General features: G+C 36.4%; 2 protein-coding genes across 2 annotated transcripts; one reads left to right on the top strand and one right to left on the bottom strand.

The window, feature by feature from the left end:
- The first annotated feature begins 178 nt into the window (after positions 1–178).
- On the top strand, positions 179–3,286 carry LOC104428522 (ubiquitin domain-containing protein 2-like). Its single transcript, XM_039314055.1, has 3 exons — positions 179–668; positions 2,829–2,948; positions 3,069–3,286. Exons 1-3 carry the CDS (start codon positions 572–574, stop codon positions 3,131–3,133), a joined length of 282 nt encoding a protein of 93 aa, XP_039169989.1. The 5' UTR covers positions 179–571; the 3' UTR covers positions 3,134–3,286.
- Positions 3,287–9,016: 5,730 nt separating this feature from the next.
- LOC104428528 (disease resistance protein RUN1-like) lies at positions 9,017–11,411 on the bottom strand. The gene is made up of 3 exons (XM_039313689.1): positions 10,903–11,411; positions 9,081–9,970; positions 9,017–9,024 (listed from the first exon to the last, which is right to left on the bottom strand). The coding sequence occupies exons 1-3, from the start codon at positions 11,409–11,411 to the stop codon at positions 9,017–9,019; spliced, it is 1,407 nt and encodes a 468-aa protein (XP_039169623.1).
- Positions 11,412–19,317: the final 7,906 nt, after the last annotated feature.

Raw genomic sequence — 19,317 nt, 5'->3', positions numbered from 1 at the left:
TGTTAAAAAAATAATAAAGTTAAATAATAAAAAGGAAGAGAACCCCAGTCCAATACGGTCATTTTTCTAAAGGACCTAGTCCAGCCCACATCAGCTTAACCAAGCCCGATTCGCTACAGACCATTACTTCGACCCAGTTAATTAAGCCCATGAATAGATCAGGTCCAAGTGGATTTCTTCATCTTCGTTCCCTTCAGTGATCCCGTATCCGCCAGCAACCGCCGCCGTAGCCGTTCCGCCATCGCCGGTTCGGCCACGGTGGTAATTCCTCTGTTCGCCCCTGTTTCTCGGCCATGGAGTTTGAAGTGCTTGAAGATTATTCGTTCATTGGTCGTCTTCTCTGATCTCAGCCTCGTCGTCATGGTGCCCCCCGATCGCTCTCCGCGGCTCTGGATTTTCCGTGTCGCCGTTCCTGTCGGGTTCCATCGATCTTTTTGTTCTTCGAGTGCTGGCGTCTTTGAATTCGGTCTGCTGCTGGAGCGTTGGCTGTGTGACCTAGAACGCCTATATCGGCAACGATCGAGTTTCTTTTCTTGTGCCTTAGCGAGCTAAGATGGTGTTAACGTAATGCATGGTCACCATCCTTTATCTTCACCCAACACCCAGTGCTGTGGGGGAGAGCGGAAAACTAAGCCTTGCACAATGGGTAGATCATAACTATGTGAGTCGTAAGTGCTATTTTTGTTGGAACACGTTTGAGCAATTTCCTTTTGAATTATTAAGTTTCTTGTGTAAATGTGCTGTGTAGCATATTTATCATGCTGCTGTTAAGTACAAAACTATAGAAAATGCACATTGCATGAGAAACATGTTTTCCATAAGAAAGCCGGACATGGCTTACCTTCTTATTTTGGGGGAACTCATCGGATATTTGCGGTCTTCTTGCGACTAGATCTATTTTCAAATGTTAAAAACATGGGAACTGATTTTCTCTTGATTAAGTATTTCCTAAATGTCCCTTTAGTTTTGATCTGTATATATCAATAAATTATCTCTTCTGGACTTTTTCAGTTAAGAGTTGGTATTTGCCATACTCAAGGATTGCAGTTGTATTTATAGCTATAGAGGGAGGGATGAGATTGGAGTAACCATGGCGTATATGCGCTCGTCTATTCCTTAGAAAGTGGTCACTATACTTTGACCCTAGATGTTGGTATTGGTGATGTTGTTTTCTTTAACTCAGCAATGCAATAAGTTACCTTAGTGACATTGTTGCTGCAAGGGAAACTTGCTAGCTGCAAATTCTCTTCTATGTATATTTATTGAAAGATGGTTGTGAAATGTAAAGTTTCCCACGTTTTACTGCTCGTTCATCAAGTATTAAAATGACTTGAAATAAGAACAGCAGTTGGATGAAGCACATCCATTTAAATGTCGCAGTTGCCTTTTTGTACCTTATGAGTGGTACAATACTTATCACTAAAAAGTGGATTGCATGAATTATTTAGAATTAGGGATCCCTTTCCGAAGAATGTGCTTACCTGTTCAGTTTTCATATTGAAACCTGTAACGGCTAGAACTATGATGAATTATAATGTTTATCGGCCTACTTATTCAGTCATTTTTAAACTTTCAGTGGGGTTATACTTTTACACTTCCGGCTTGAGTAGTCTATCCTCTAACTTGAAGGCTGACACTGTTTTGCTTTGCCTTTGTCAAGCTACAGTCTTTCTCCTACACACTATCATCTTTGATTACCCCAAGTGATTTGAACATTTAGTAGGTTTTGCACTTCATTTGTCTCTCTTAAACGATTCAAAGAGGGATTTCTGGAATTCTTGTATGTGGTGGTGTGGGGACCCTCTTTTGTTTTCTTTTTTTTTTTTTTTTTGGAGGGGGGTGGGGTGAGTGAGGGGTTGTTTGCATGTCAGAACGAGGCAGTCTATTACATGAAATGAACTTTCTTTGCTTTTGAAATGATTGTGTGGGATGACAAGTCTTGAGGGTATGCTTGTTACTACAAGTTGCTTAGACCCATGCTTACGTAAGACGCCTTAAGTATGATCCTATTTAGAAGATGTGGCACATATCAAATATCAAAAGGTCACCCGTAAAATGAAAGGTTTTTTGTAAGTCAAAAAATAACTTGCTATTAATATCGTCGACTAACATTAATAAGTGATACTTTGTCGATATAATTATCAAGAGATTTCTTTTCAGTTGGTGAAAGGCCTAAAAACTACCAAGCATGTTATCCTTAAAAATAGGCTGAGGCTACTTCAGCTCTCACTGTAGCCAATGCTAATTTGCTTTGAGTCGCAATGCTTTGCACTTGTGACAATGCGGTAGTAGTTCTGTTATTGACTGACCAGATGTATTGCAGCATAAGTTTGTGCCGGTTTAGTAATGTGATGAGAAACGCACATTCCCTAAAGCTTGTGGGATTTTTGAAGCATTGCACATCAATCTTCCTTGTCTACAGTTAAGAAACCTCCATAGCAACCTGCTTCTGCATGCCATCATGAAGTGAGGGAGGGAGGGAGGGAGCCCCAGAAAAGGGAAAGCGAGGGGGCGCGGGCGGGCGTGTGTGGTAGTTTGGTTTGTAGGTGCAGATGGTATAAACTAGTCTTAAGCATGTAATTTGGAGCACAAGTTCAGGCCTCATCTTCTGTGCATTTTCAGTGGTGAAACTTTTAGAGAGACTGAGGATGGTTAAGGAGCTGACGTGAATTGGCATGTCAATATCTTGATGACGTAGTTATGTTTTCTGTTGTGCATTGCCTGACTTCCCCTCAAATCTCTATAGTAATTAAATCTCTCTCTGTCTCACTACCTTTCATTTCATATCACTGTTGTAGACTGGTAAAGCAATTTAATTCTGCTTTCAGAGATATGGGATGCTCTGCATGCAGCAGCAGAAGCAGATCTAACGCTTGCCCAAGCAATTGTGGATAGTGCAGGCGTGATTGTTCAGAGAGCTGACTTGACAATTTGCTGTGATGAAAGAGGTGTTGTATTCATCTATTCTCCCGGTCCCCCACCCGCTTCTCGCCCACCACCGCCTAGAAATATTTTCCATCTCTATTGTCTTGTCCAGCATCTAATCCATGCGATGTTGATTGTTGCAGGTGCGAAGTACGAATTGCCCAAGTACGTTTTGAGTGAGCCGACCAATTTGATTGATGATAATTGACAATGGAGGTGGGGCAGATTTTGCTCAGCTTCATGTGTAAATCCTGTGAATTGATGTTGATAGTTTGGTAAAACAAATTGCATCAAAGTGGAGGTCATTCAGGCATTTTAATGATGCACGGTTAAATACAAATATTACGTAACTTCTACCTCACGAGATGTATAACTTCCGCAATTCCATATGGTTCGTTTCATTAGTACATTGAACCTTCTAAAGAAACACGAAAAGTAATCAATTCAGGTGATTGTTTTCTCCAACTTTTTACTGTTTCTCTGGCACATTGACCTTGTGATGTTATCTTTCTGTTATGTGGAGTTGTTGATGGCCCCTACATTTCCAATGCTCCGGATTCATCTTGTAACTGATTACAGTTTCAGATGTGTTTCAAAATTTGAAAACCGATCCCTGAATAGACTAGGGACAGTATAGATTGTCCAATGCAAAAATGGGGAAAATGTGTTGAATTGTGCATAATGCTGTGTGAAGTTTGAATTTAGCATTACTTGTGGACTCATTCGGAGCCTTTAATACAAGATCTGCCCAATTTGTTTCTCTCGATTTAATCAACACGTAGAAGAGATATCAATTGGGCAAAACAAACTGGTTAAGGAATATAAACAGATTGCGGATGGCTAACAGCATAGAAGCCCTCTTAAAATTATCTATAGCAAGAGCTCGCAGTCGTAGGATTGTAGTACAGGTTCTTCTATAGCAAGAGCTCGTAATTGTAGGATTGTAGTACAAGTTATTCTAAACGATTATTTATGATGTTGTGATTATGGTCACCGAATACGATTCTATGACATTCTTCTATCGTTCGTTCTTATGTCGCATAAGTTTGGGTCGAAGTTGTTCACCAACCAACGACAAAATTCCCATAGAAAATTGAGAAAAGGATCCATAGAAAATTGGGAATAGGTTGGCTTTGGTAGGTAATGCATTTTGGCATAATGCCCATAGAAAATTGGGAATCTTTGGGGCTGTCTTGGTCTTCCAGATCTGTTTCCAAAGCTTTGTTGGGGGAGTGTAAGAAGAGGATGCCTAAAAATGTAACTTACTGGGTGCTGATTGTTTAATGCTATGATATCCACTCTTAACAGTGTAGTGGCCATCTTGTGTGGCTGTCCAGCAGAGTTTGTCCTTAGATGATGTTGTCCATAAATTAATAGCTAGAATTTCCTCAACTATCCGTGGCTGAAATGTCTGATTAAGAAGCTCTACATTCCATGCATTCTGCTCAGGGAGAAGATACCCTACTACCAACTTTGGTTCCTCCCTGTTAACTAGTCCACCGAGAATACCCACGCTAAGCCATTTATCCTCTCTAGCACTGATTGATTTGCCATTGCCAACAGACCATTGAAGTCCATCTAGAATAGAATCTCTGCCCATAAGGAGACTTCTCCAACCCCAAAAAGGTCTAGTTCCCTTATCCGTTTTCCATAGGGTTGTAGATTGAAAATATAGAGCTTTAAAGACACTACCCCATAAAGATTCAGGATCATGATAGAGTCGCTAGGCTTGCTTCCCCAGTAAAGCTTTATTAAAGGATATTAAGTCTCTAAAGCCCATCCCTCCCTTCTCCTTACTCTCTTTCAGAAAATCCCAATTTTTCCAGTGAATTCCAGCTCTGTTACTGTTGTTTCTCCACAAAAAATGAGCTATCTTTTTCTCAACAGCTTTACATATAGAAACAGGAACTTTAAAAGTCATCATAGCATACTGAGGTAAAGCCTGAACAACATATTTCAACAGAATTTCTTTCCCACCTTTAAAAATTAGGCTTTCTTTCCAGCCCTCCAGCTTAGCATTGACTCTACCTAAAATCCAGGCAAACATATCCCGTTTTGAGGATCCCCAATCGAAGGCAGCCCTAGATATTTGCCAGTTTTATCCATCAGAGGTACTCGGAGTTCGCTAGCCAGGTTAGTCTTTAGAGTAGGAAGGCAAAACTTAGTAAGAAACAAACTTGATTTATTCCTATTTATAGCTTGACCTGTGGCTAGGCAATACTGATTCAGAATACTTGCTAGATTTTGACATTCTCAGGTCGTTCCATCAATGAAAAAGATAACGTCGTCGGCAAAGAATAAATGGGATAAAGTGGGACACCAACGATTAAGTGTGATCCCTCGTAGGTTACCCATATCAAACCCTTGATGGATAAGGTTGGACAATAGGTTAGCCAACAGAATAAACAAGTAAGTAGAGAGGGGATCACCTTGCCTAAGTCCCCTTGATGGTTGAAAATAGGTAAGGAATTCGCCGTTGAACTTAACGCATAGAGAGGTTGTAGTAACGCACTGCATTAGCCAATTAATCCAGCAATCATTAAAGCCCATTTGATCAAGATAAGCTTTTAAAAAATCCCATTCCACCCTATCGTATGCTTTCTGCATATCCAATTTAAGAATCCCCTGAAATCGTTTCGTTCTTTTTCGCACCTTTAACTGATGAATAACCTCCTGAACGAGCAGGACATTGTCTTGTATTTGCCTCCCAGATACAAAGGCACTTTGTTCTTTAGAAATTAATTTTGGCAACCAAGGCTTTAAGCGATTGGTCAAAACTTTGGAAATGATCTTATATATGAAGTTGCATAAGCTGATAGGGCGAAATTGATCTAATCTCTCAAGGTTTGGGACCTTTGGGATAAGAGATAGGGCTGTTCTGTTTAATTCTACTGGCATTTTCCCTGTGATGAAGAAATTCTAGACTGTGTGGAAAACATCTTCCTGAATAAGATCCCAATAATTATGATAGAACAAACCATTTAAACCATCGGGTCCAGGGGCTTTAGTGGCTCCTAATTGAAAAGTTGTGTACTTGACTTCCTCTCGAGTAACGGCAGCTGTTAGAGTCGTATTCATAGCTTCTATTACCACCTTAGGACATTGCGATAAGATCGGTTCAAAGGCTCTCGGACCACAGGAAGTATAAAGCTTTGTGAAAAAGGAAAGAGTCATATTTTTCAATTGAGCTGGGTCTCTAATCCATTCTTCATTCTCAGCCTTCAACATACTAATTCTATTTCTTTTTCTTCTTTGTACTTGTAGTGGCATGAAAGAATCTGGTATTTCTGTCTCCCCATCGCATCCATTTGATTCGGGAACGCATCTCCCAATATTGTTCCTCCCTGTGACCAACTCTGCTGTATTTGTTTTTTCAAGTAGCTAACCTGCTGTTCATCAACATTGAAAAAAAGGTACATGCCTTTCCAGGCTTTGACAACATTGTCGGAAACACTACAAAAAATTTCATAATAATGACAAAAACGTGATGACTCAATTACAGAAAAAAAAATGTCACTAAATTCTTGAAATCTTTGTTATTCAATAGTGAGAAACTAACCCAAGGCACTAAAAATTCCAGTCTCACACTCCTCTCTTTCATTTCCTTCTTTTGCCCCCAACTTTCCGTTCCTTGTACATGCTAACTGTGCCACCAAACGATCCCGCTTCTAAATTCGGGCAGTTGCTAATATTTAGAAAGCACTCGTCTGGTACTTTCGAGTTGAATACGTTAGGGAAGCTTTTCAATGATCTACAATCGTTAAAAGTCAAACTCATAAGTGTCTCTAGTTCATCCAGGCCCTCAACTACCTGAAGCTCTTCACAACCTTCAATCATCAAGGACTTCAGCTTTTTCAAATCCGATAGATCATCTAGACTTCCAATTTTAGGAGACCAACATATTTCCAATTGTTCCAACGAGTCCAATGAACCAAGACCTTGGATGGCAGTAAGATTTTCACATAAGTCCAGACTCAACAGTTTCAACCTCTTCAAACTCGAAAGACCAGCAAATCCCTCAGGGAGGTCTGACCAACTCAGCCCATCGAGTTGAACTTCCTTCCAACAACAGTTAAAAAAGTACAAACGTGTCAATTTTCTAAAGTTGCAACGAAATGACAAACTAGTTGTCGATCCATGATGTTGCAATGACAATTTTGAAAGACATGGTGGAAGGACCCCAAGAGACAGTTGGCATTGACCATCTTGGAAGAAGAAAGGATCACAGTTCTCATCATAATCATCAAAGCTCAAATTCTCCAATTTAGTTAGGTTTGAGAGATTCGGGAGCTGCCGCAATGAGCGTGATCCTAAGCTTAGGCTTATCAAACTTGTGGGAAGCTCCGGTAATACTTTGAGTTTGCTACAACACCCTAAACTCAATTTTTGTAGGCGAGGAAGTAGTTTGATCGTCTGTGGAACATTTTTAATGGGGGTGAATTGCAAGCGCAACTTTCTCAAAAGCGATAATTGCCAAATGTCCTCAGGAATTTCCCACTTTAGATCAAAGCAACTATCGGCATGTAGCTCTTCCAACTCTTTTAGCATGACAATGCTCCGTCGTAGCTTTTTTATCCGAGTACCCGAAATCCTGATGATTTTTAATCTACTTAGGTCTCCAATAGATTTGGGTAACCGCAGACATTTCGTGTTTGAAACGTCCAACTCAAGTAGAGATTCCAAGTTACCAATCGAGGACGGAAGTTCCCTTATCTTAGTATACGATAGAAAGAGAGACTTAAGTTCTCGTAAATTCCCAATAGAATTGGGAAGTTCATCGATTTTTGTTGATCGCAAATTAAGAACTGACAAGCGGTTTTGGTTACCAATGGAGTCAGGTAATCTTGTGATGGCCGTATCAGAGAGACTTAACTCTACAAGTGAAGTGACTCTTGCAAATGATTCGGGTAGCTTCCTCAACTTTTTGCAACCCCATAAATACAAGTACTCGAGCTTTTGTAACTCTCCGATCCCTTTGGGCAACTCCCTAAGATTTTCACACCGATTCGCATTGAAGTAAATCAAGCACTTAAGCTTTTTGAGAGAACCATCAACTTCAGTTAGTTTTTCACAACCCCCAAGGTCCAATCTCTCTAAACTCAAATAATCGGAGAAGTTTGGAGTCCTAGTCATGTTGCTACAATATGAGATATCCAAAACTTTAAGCTTTTTAGCAACCTGTTACAATAGCAAAATGAGAGTAAAGGGAAAATTCCATACGAATTTAGAGTTAATAAATGGTTGTGCTAGAACCTAGATGTAATTGGGTTGACTCATTTTCCTCATTTAACTCACATAGATCCGTTTAGTACTAACACCTAGCCAACCTGATCCACATATATCCACCTATATATCAATTCAGTGCAATTTAATTTAATGGCCTTGATTACGAGATCGGCTTAGTTTTACTTGTGGAATGGCCTTGATTAAATCCATTCAGTTATGGGTTAGTCAATTTTAGTTAAAAACATAAAAATTGCGTGAGACAATTTAATGGAGATAAACAAATATAGCGACGATGGTACCTTGAATTGACTCCATCCAGCCCATTCCTCTGTGATTGAACTAGACGACATTTGAAGAACTACAAGATTGCTTGGATGGAAATTGATGACCAAGAACTCTCGAGAGACCCCTGTGTAGGTCATGTATCTTAACTCGAGAACCGATTCTTAAAGTCTCCATTGAAATTTCCCCCCTCTAACATGAGGAACCTTATGTTTGGAAGCCTTGAAAACTCTTTGCTCGTGTAAACTCGTGTTGGTTCACATAAGCAAATTGCTTCAATGGCCTTCTTTCTCTGCCATTCAATGGTAAAGTAGCATTAGTGTAAATGAAAAATGTCTTCATTCCCCTGCCCCCTTTTCTTAAGAAAGGGCTCCTAATTAATAAATGAACTATTAAGAAAAAACATAGAATTTGATGGTCATGGTCGGACATATGCTTTTACCTCTTTTGTTCCTATGATATTATTGGCCGTCTCAGGAACCCATAACTGCTTTGCTTTCTTGGATCGGTTAGTCTCGTATCTCCACGAACAATTTTCCTCCCAAGATCTCTCAGTTGGTCATGCATCCAGAATTTGTTGTCATTAGTTATCTTTATTAAGGACATGTAGACAAGGACTTGAATTGAATAATCTGGCCCAAACCCACAATCCTTCCACATGTAGAATGCATTCGTCTTGTCCTTGTCCACAAAGAGACATGCGATGTCAAGGAAAATCTGTTGTTCCTCATGATTTAAGGCATTGTAGCTGATCTTTAGCTTGTCCTGGACCTTCTTATGAGGTATTTTTCTCAAATTGTCTAGCACATCGTTCCATGAGGCTTTGTTTTGATGACAAGGTAATGAGCCTATGACTTCAAGAGCCAAAGGAAGTCCTCCAGTCGTAGAAATTATTTGTCTCGAAAGATTGACAAATTCATATGGAGGAGGATTCCTTCCGAAAGCATGTTGACTGAAAAGCTCGAGCGATTGAGCATTATCCAACGGCTTCACTTCATACTCCAAAGTTTTGTCGGATTTCCTGATGCTTTTGTTCCTAGTTGTCACAATAATTCTGCTTCCTGAGCAGAAAGTTATGCGGTTGATGGCTAATTTCTGGAGTTGCTCCTCGTCATCCACATCGTCAAGAACGAGCAAGACTTTCTTATTAGAAAGGTGTTTCGCAATCAATTTGATCCCATCGTCGACATCGTCGATTTGATCTCGAAAGCCCGAACCCAATGTGATAGACAATAGTTGTTTCTGCAAAGTCATGATGCCAAACCCGATCGACGATTCCCGGACATTTCCTAGGAAGCAGCAGTGACTGAAGAAGGAAGTTAGTTTGTTGAACACAATCTTAGCAAGAGTTGTTTTACCGATTCCGCCCATTCCATGGATTAGCACAAAGCGTGTGTCCCCCGAGTCCATGTCCAACAACTTCAGAATGGCGTTCACTGGATCGTCCGTTCCGACTAAATTCTCGCCAACGTATTTGTCTTTTGTCTTCAACTTCATCACAATCTCACGTATCACCGATTTAATGAATTCCCAGTACCTGCCACATGAGTGAGTCAACTAAGTCGAAATTGTAAAAATAACCTCACGACACTCAACATGTGGTTGCAACCAACATGACTAGTACCACTTATTAAATCGACTAGTGCACCCAAAAGGAATACATTTTATGTGCGTTTGGAACACGACTTCCCTGTGATTTAAACAAACAATCACATACAGAATATTATGACCTTTTTCATTTATTTGCTTCCGAAATGGTAACACTTTGACATGGATGGATGGGATAACTGCTCTGATTCCATGTGAAAATCTATCGATAAGGAGAGAGAAGGTAACTTTTAAGGATGTAATCCACAATTTACAAGCACAAAGATATATAAAATTAGATCTATCAATGAAAGAATGCCCTCTTGTCTATCATTCAAAGAATAGACTATTACATGTAGGCATTTTTCCATGTTAAAGGAAGCAAGGCATTGCTAATTGATTCCTAATCCCTTTTTAAGGCAGTCTTGGTAGCTAGGATAATAGCTAAGAAGAAATGTATTGAAAGTTTTCACACTTAAGATAGTTAGAAGCAAAGTAAAGTACGTGAGAAAGCTAACCATCAAATTGGAGTGCTAAAGTTTCGACCAAAAAAAATAAAAATGGAGTGCTAAATTAAGGAAAGAACTAAAAAACAAAAACATAAAAGTACAAACGAATTACTCCTTGAATTTATTAACGCATCTCCCACCTCTAAACTTACCAAAAAAGAAAAAGAACTTTGACTGAATACTAACCCGGTTTTTGCTTTATTTGTTTTCGATGAATGACAAAATTGATTCCGTTGTCGAAAATAATTTTGAAAACATACATGCTATTCATTCAATTTCAAACCACCTAAACGAGAATTTATCCAAGTTTGGGCATATAATTAATGAAAGTCCGAAGCAGAAGTTAATGGAGTGGTTTAGGACCCCTGCATACCCTTGTTTTTTCTTCAACTCCCATCCTTTGATTTTGGCTACACTTTTGAGGGACTCCTCCCACTTTAGCCTCGTTTGGCAACCAAACTTCTCTTCATGCTCCTCCAAAGCGCTGACATACCGTTGAGACTTAAGCTTAACATCACAAGGCTTAACATTGTAGAAAATCGGCATAATCTCCTTCTCGGATGATTTGGATTTCTTGCACTCCACCATGTGTGTGAGTTCGCGAAGGCACCATGTGCTCGAAGCATAACCTTTAGAGAAGATGGGTATGTAGATCTTCGACTTTTCAATGGCCACCGGTAGCTCATCAGCTATTTCTTTACCGACATGGAGCTCTTCCTCGTCAAGGAAAACACGGATGTTTGCTTCTAGCATTTGGTGATAAAGACAATCCGTGAAGGCTTGGCGAGTGTCCGGTCCCCTGAAACTCAAGAAGACGTTGAAGTCAATCGCCGATGGCTCACCGCCGCTCATTCCTACCTCCGAGCCGTTTCCCATGTCCATTCTCACAAGTATTTTCTTCTGAGGGTTTCCTCCACCGGAGCACCTGAACAAGAAAGGCTCGTTCACTTCACCACCGCTGAAGTTCGTTTGTATTACGCTTCGGACCTCTCTTCCTAGAACTTTCCCCACTGTTTTTCACATAAGAAAAGCAAACCAATTCAAGTCTTCGTCAACTCTAAAATGGCGTAACCAGTACGCGTGGCTTTTTGACCCCCAGTGGACTCTGCTTCTTGTAGAGTCGACTTTCACGAACGCCCAATATGCAAGTCGTTCTCATAGGAAATAAAATATTGAGGAAATTACAGTACTAGTCCTTGTTTTCTCCATGATTTCATTTTCGGTCCCCAGCTATGCTTTTTTTTTTTTTTTTTTTTTTTTGATGGGCACAGACAAATCGAGATTACAATTTTATTTTACTTCCTTAAGTCTAGTATCTTTTTCAAATTAAGTGATATTTTTGACATAGTTTTTTATTAGATTTCTTTTACTTGAAAAGGAAATTCTCACCTTCTATTAGTTAATTTATTTCCTAGATTTGTTTGGGGAGACTTTCTGTTGTCTTTTTTTTTTTTTTTTTTTGGTTGGTGCTCGCATCTTTATTTTCTTTAAACTTAAGCAATTGAAACTTACACATGAAAACGTTGACATGTGGAAGATTTCTCTATGGAAAGAACGAAGCAATGGCCATTATCAACATTGAAATGCATAAAACAGAAACAAATCCACCAAGAGCGCGCATGAATCATTATTTTTTTTTCTATTTTTCTGTTTTCGAGTGAACAATTTTGGAACAATGTAAACTGTCCCAGAAGCGCAATATCATTTTTCTACTTCTGGAACAATTTTTCAATCTATAAATAAGTTTATAATATAAATGAAAATTAAAAATTTTCTACTTTTCTATTTTTAGAACAAAAATTAGGAATAAAATCTCTTCTCATCCCTCGTCCTCGCTACTAGTTGGCCGCTCACCCGTCGTTTGCCACCTCCTGCCACCTGTTGGCTGTCATCCTCGCTGGACGCCTCCGGCTGCTCATTATCGTCGGCCACCTAAAAAGAAGAAATTTGGTGTTGTTACCAAATGAATTTTTATTTCAAGTATAAAAATTTTATATTATCATCAAACATGTAAAAAAGTCTATTTCTGGCTAAAAGTTGATTTTTAGAATAGAAATCGCACACAGCATGAGTCCATAAGCAAGCAGCAACAAAAAAAAAGAAATGAAGGGATCACGACGTGAATCAGGTACTCACAGAGGTAGATTTTCCAAAAGAGTTACTTACATAAAATAAAAATAAAAATAAAAATAAAAATTCATTAAAATATTTAATAAAAAAATTAAATGAATAAAATTTAAGAAAAAAATAAAAGAAAAAGGGCATTGGCTGACAAAAGTAGCCTGGCATGGTTAAAAGCACAACAACAGAGAGCAGAAAAAGGTTGGCACGCGTGGGAAAGGACATACTGGCAAATGCAGTGGAAATGGTGAGCGAGCGCAAGATTGAATTGCAATTTTCTTTCGTCTTACCGAATATGGTGAGCGCTTGCTTGGCAAATTCCGATGGACGTGCCAGGGCCATTCTGGTATATTCATTCAGCGATAAAAAAGACGGATTCCCAGATTGTTTTTTTTTTTATTATTTTTTTGGTGGGGGAGAGGGAGGATAGGAAGGAGGGAGGGAAGAGTCCCTCACCCCGCTGCAAGTCTTGCTTTGGTCGTGGGGTTGGGTTTGGTTTGGTTCGTTTCGTTTTCGTTTTTGTACGTCGTTTTTGTTTTTGGTTTATTTCCTTTTTTTGCCCTTTTCTGGAGGACAGACGAATTAATTTATTTATCTTCAAATTAATCTTCTTTTCGGACAACTTTTTTTTTTTTTTTTTTTCCTGTCATGGGAAGACTGATCTTTTTTTCTCTTTTCTTCTTTGGGACGGTCTGCTCCCGCGTTGGGGGCGGAAGGAGAGGGGTCCAGTCCGTGATTGTCGGCAGCTCCTCTAGTCTCTCGTTTCATTGTTTTGATTGGTGGCGATGTGATTTTCTCAATCACTACAGGGGCGTGTTTGGACCAGGGGTGTGAGAGAGGGTAGCTATCTTTGGATAGCATTTCTTATTTTTATTGATTTTCAATCATTATCGACACATGGTAAACTTATTAAAGGGCTAATTAAAAAAAAAATGCAAAGTTTACCTTGATTGACAATTCTTACTTGAACCTTTTTTTTTATGTCAATAAAAATCACAAATTTTATTTAGTCTCAAATTTAGCCATGTTAATCGAAGCTTGAGATCTTATAGATTGTTACTAGCGCTTTGGTAGGCAATAGCTTTAGATTCTCCCTTACTATACTTCTTAACAAAATCAATTTATGTATTAAATAAGATCGATCGATTGATGTCCATTTGAAGTAAATTTCAAAGTTTCAAGGGGAGGGCTTGGGCTTGCTCTAGAAAATAAGGTTTTGATTATGAGTTTGGCAAATCTTGTCCACGACGTCTCTTGATGGGTGGTGGCCCACGTCCACAACTTCATATTATGACAAAGCAGTGGAGGCTAGCCAGAGAGATTCAATTCGGAGGTCTTTTCCACTTGCTAGTAAAGTGAACAAGACTACAAATAGTTTCACCATTATTTTTCAAGTTGTGGCAAAAAGGGAAAAAAAAAAACAATGGATAGCGATTTAAATTCGGGTAGCAAGCAATGTGGATTTATTGTTGAGGTAAAATAGTCACATTGGACAATTAAGATTTCAAGTCAACAAGACTAGATTGAGATTTAAGTAAAAGTTAGTATTTTTTATAGACCAAAAAAAAGTTCATAGCATAATTGCCTTTTTTTTTTCTATGAGCAAATTTGTCATTCTCAAGGTAACTTAGTACTTGGTTTTCTAGTTAATGCATTTTTTTACGTCATATCTCAAATCTAATGTTTTCATACAGATTCTGCATAGGGATCGAAAGACGCGCATATTTGCACAGTTAGGCATTGATAATTGAATAGTTGCATAACTATAATTGCCATTTCAGAATAGAATTTTCCTTGAATTATTGTAAATGCATATTTAGTACATTAAGATCGCATTTTTTTTTGTAGTCTTAATCTCTATCTTACATGGATCATATGCAATGAAAAGTATAAAAATAAGTAATTACATCTTGCATGTTAGTAATTTAGATCGTGTCTTCATTGTAAAAAATCACAAAAAAATATGTTTAGGGGTTTATTTAGGGAAATTTAGATTCATTTCCATTTAGAGTGCATTATGCTAAATTTTCGTAATTATAAGAAGGATTTTTAGGAAAGCAACTTATTTTGACAAGTTGCATCCGCAATTTCGCATATATATATATCCCTCGACACATTATACATCTCAGAAGTCTTGCACAGACTTCCCATTCACCACTCACTGGGTCTTACCTTGAAGCTCAACATCGAGGCCTTATGTTATTTTATTAGATGCGGCTTGGGTTTTTATTTTACTCCAACTTTATTTATTTTAACTGCTTTGATTATTGATTTTTTATTTTGCCTGATCAATGAAAGGCTCGTTCACTTTGCATTTGCATAAGAAGTAGATTGACTAGCCACCACTGAATTTTCGTTTATATTATGCTTGAGAGCCCTATTTCTATACACGAATTTTAATTTAGAGTAAATATGACACGGATGTATCAATTTGAGAATTTTTGTGGTATTTACTTTTATTTTTTAACGCAACACAGAAAAAATCGAGATTGCAATTTTTATTTTATTTCCTTTAACTCTAGGGCTTCTCAAATCCCACCTTTAGAAAGATGATTTTTTTGTAAAATAAATTTATGAGTAGATTTCCACTCGAACAGTAAACTTCTTGATTTATAGCTAATTCCTTTCCTAGATATATTTGGAGTGACTTTTGTTTTTGTATTTTTTGTGGCACTCACTCTTTGGCTTTCTTTAGTATTAAGCAATCGAAACTTTCTCATAAAAATGTTGACATGTACATTCACCTAAAGTTTTTTCATAATTCTCTAAAATTTAAATTACAATAATAATAAATTTGATGGGAAAGCAAAAAGTTGTTCTTACTTTTTATAAGGCCAAACAAATAGACCCTGATCTGTAGGTTCTTTTATGGATTCAACTCTTTCAATTCAGATGTGAAAGTTAAGTTTTTTATTTCCCTTTTGTGCTTAGTGATTGGTTCCAGGCCTTTTATTAAGCATTCCGAGTTTTGCAACCACACTCACAACACAAAAAAAAAAAAAAAAAAATCGTAAAAACAGCAAGAAATTAACTAACATTTGCAATTCCAGTACAAGTTAGACCATCAATTTTCTAAAAAGGGGCACGAAAATGCCCATTATCAACCTTGAAATGCGCAGGACAGAAATAGATCCACCAAATTGCACACTATATGAGTCCACCGCAAGCAACATACAAAGAAAAAAGAAGGAATCACTGAGCGAATCAAGTACTCACAAATTCGACCAAAAAAAAAAAAAAAGTACTCACAAAGGAAAGAGAAAAGTCTCCACTAGTTCCGTCCGATTCTACTTTCGACCACCGGTTCTCAGGCAGAACCGTGAGTTTAGCATAATACAATGGGAACAGAATTAATTATTATGGTTGAGACGGCACTGACGTTTACCCCTATTTTTAATTGTACTTATTTGACAGTGGAGCATGTAACTCGTCTTTTTTTTTATTTGACGTTCACCAGGGATTACGCTTAGCCGCCAATCTCTCTTTCTCTCTGGCTCGAATGTTGGGTTAACAAGCTTTCCTTTTTTTTCTGTCGTTGCTTTAATGGATACTTTTGCTTTTTAAATGATCGCAATATTCTCCATTTACGAAAAGTTAAAGTAAGCTCTTGTAGAAGAACTCAATATCAAATCTAAGAAGCCGCGTTGATATCTTTTTTATTAGCAAAAGCAAAATTTCAAAGTTAGCTTAATCAATCTATCTAAACGAAACCAAACCATGTATATCAATGGTAAGTTTATTTGATTTCCTGCACATTGTTTTGTAATAAACTTTGACTAAATAAAACAGTCAAACAAATTTTAATTTTCTTTTTGACATTAATTTTTGAAATTTTACTATCATAATACATCACTTTGGGTCCATTTATTTCGCAAAATTTTTTCCTTTTGGAAAGCATTCTTCATAATTTTTGTCATTTTTCGTATAGGAAAATGAGTCAATAAAAACAATTATCATGATTAGTAAAAACTTATACTCAAATTTAGTAAATAAATTATTTAAAAACTTAGAATTTTTTTTCTTTTTGTAAATATGACAAGACTTCGGCACTCAGAGTATCCCGATTATTCCTTTGAGATACTTTTGGTTGTACTGAAAAATGAATTGCGACTATCTTGCCCCTACTGATGCTCGGTCTAAGAGAGGATGGCTACTTTTGCGTAGCATTTTATACTCTTTTTTGGAACATCCGAGAGAATTTCAGAGTGACTTTGATTTATCTCATAACAAAATATTGACAACATAATGTGCTATAAGTGGGCAACTAGATTCTTTCAAGTGTCACCTGCAATAAAAAATTATCATAAATAATAATAATAATAATAATAATAATAATAATAATAATAATAATAATAATAATAATAATAATAATAATAATTATTTAATTAATTAAAAAATTAAAGAAAAGGAATTGGCAGGCAAAAACAGCTTGGCATGTACGCATAAAAGCACAATAACAGAGAAAAAAAGAGGGCACGCGTCAAAAGGACAAACCGGCGAAAGCAGCGGGGAAAAAGGGAAAATGGAAAGAAAAAAATAAAGAGGAAAGATAAGATAAAAAGAGAAAAGTTCAAAAAATTTACAAATTATAAAAAATGTCCACCTTAGCATGGTTGTATTGCATAAGGTTGCCGATAATGTTTAGAAGTCTTTAAAAGATTTAGGATTAAATTAATAATTCATCAAAAATTTTAAGATTAAATTGACACGATTAAAATTGGTAAGTTGTCAAAAATTTTATAATTAAATTAATATAATTAAAATATTTAAAATTGAATTTGTTGCTAAGCTATAAATTTAGACTTTTTGAATAATTTTTCCTCATCGCTAGCCATATTTGATACCAAAATTTTTCATAACTGTCAGTCATCACTTACAAAAAAAAAAAAACAAAAAATAATTAAACGAATAAAAATGACAAAAACAGAGAAAAGGGAATTGGCAGACCAAAACAGCCTGGCATGGGGCGCATAAAAGCAGAGCAACAGAGAGGAAATGGCAGAACACTCGGTGTGTAAAAGATGCCGAGCGATGCTCGTGCTCGGTGGGGCATGGATATTTGGTTTCCCGTTTTCATGTTTAATTAAGTTAACTTAGTACTTGGTTTTCTATTCAATGCATTTTTTTTTTATATAAATGTCTGGAGAAAAATAAATAATTAAAAATTTAAAAGGAAAGAACGAGGGAGACCAAAACAGCCTGCCATGCAACCCATGAAAGCACGAGAATAGAGAAAATGGTTAATACCATGAAAAAAACTCAAAATGATACACTTACAATAAATTTACCTCAAAATTTCAAAGTCAGCTTAATTGATCCACCAAAATGAATCCAAATCATGTATCTCAATGGTAAGTTGAATTGATTTCCTATACATTGGTTTGTAATTAATTGTTATCAACCAAATAAAATAGTTAAACAAATTTTAATCTTCCTTTTGACATTAACTTTTGAACTATTATTACCATAATACATTTCTTAGGACCTGTTTGTTACGTGAAAAAAATTTCTATCGGAAAATATTCTCCATAATTTTTGGTGTTTGGATCGCTTTGGTATATGACTCAATAAAAATATTCTCATGGTCAATGGAAAACTCATACACAAATTTAATATAATAAATTCCTTAAACATTAGAAAATATTTTTTGATATATGACAAGACTCCGACACTTGGATTATCCTGATTACTCCTTTGAAGAACTTTTGAATATACTGTGAAAAATGAATTGCAATTTTCTTTCACCTACCAATGCTCGGTCTAGGAGTGGGTGGCTATCTTTGCATAGCATTTCTTATTATTTCGGGAATAGCAAGACAATTAAGAATGACTTTGATTTACCTCAAAACAAAATGCTGACAATATGGCGTGCTCTATGCCGGCACCATGGTTTATCCAAGGTGTCATTGCATTAAAAAAATATAATAATAGAAAATAATAATAATAATAATAATAATAATAATAATAATAATAAATAAATAAATAAATAAATAAATAAATAAATAAATAAATAAATAAATAAATAAATAAATAAATAAATAAATAAATAAATAAATAAATAAATAAATAAATAAATAAATAGATAAATAAATAAATAAATAAAGGCAGGGATATTTATGCTCCCACGTAATAGTTGATTGAGGGGAAGGTCCAGATATTTGGTTGGTTGTTTTCATGTTTAAGGCTCCATTTATTTTGGAGAACTAGATAATTTGAAAAATATTTTTAATTATTATTTCTATTATCTATATAAATGAATATACGAAAAATATTTTCATCATTCATGAAAATATTTAATAATAAATTGTTAGCGATGATGATAACATTTTTTATTGGCTAATTGTTTCAAACAATACAAGCAATCAATTTTTTTCTAAAAAGCTTTCTCATCATTAATTTTCCGTGATAAAAATGAAGCCTAAGTTAACTTAGTACATGATTTTCTAGTAAATGCATTCTTTTATATCATTTCTCAAGATCTAATGTCTGCACAAATGTAGATGCATATTTTAGGACATTAAAATCGCATTTTTTTTGTAGTTTTTATTGCTATCTTGCATGAATGAAATGTAATAAAAAGTACCCAAAAAATAAAAATTACTTCTTGCATGTCAGTAATTTGGCTTGTTTCTTCTTAAAAAATATCATAAAAAATATGTTTAGGGGT

Source organism: Eucalyptus grandis, chromosome 5 (genome assembly GCF_016545825.1).
Source record: "Eucalyptus grandis isolate ANBG69807.140 chromosome 5, ASM1654582v1, whole genome shotgun sequence".
Lineage (NCBI taxonomy): Eukaryota > Viridiplantae > Streptophyta > Magnoliopsida > Myrtales > Myrtaceae > Eucalyptus > Eucalyptus grandis.
Note: the sequence above shows the minus strand (reverse complement) of the source record. Positions and strands in the feature narration are given on the sequence as shown.

Excerpts from the sequence above, each read along its gene's own strand:
- LOC104428528 (XM_039313689.1), bottom strand. The coding sequence starts at position 11,411 with ATGGACATGGGAAACGGCTCGGAGGTAGGAATGAGCGGCGGTGAGCCA. Across the intron at positions 9,971-10,902 it reads GAGTTGAAGAAAAAACAAGG|GTACTGGGAATTCATTAAAT; the intron begins GTATGCAGGGGT and ends CTCATGTGGCAG.
- LOC104428522 (XM_039314055.1), top strand. The coding sequence starts at position 572 with ATGGTCACCATCCTTTATCTTCACCCAACACCCAGTGCTGTGGGGGAG. Across the intron at positions 669-2,828 it reads AGATCATAACTATGTGAGTC|AGATATGGGATGCTCTGCAT; the intron begins GTAAGTGCTATT and ends TTCTGCTTTCAG. Across the intron at positions 2,949-3,068 it reads AATTTGCTGTGATGAAAGAG|GTGCGAAGTACGAATTGCCC; the intron begins GTGTTGTATTCA and ends TGATTGTTGCAG.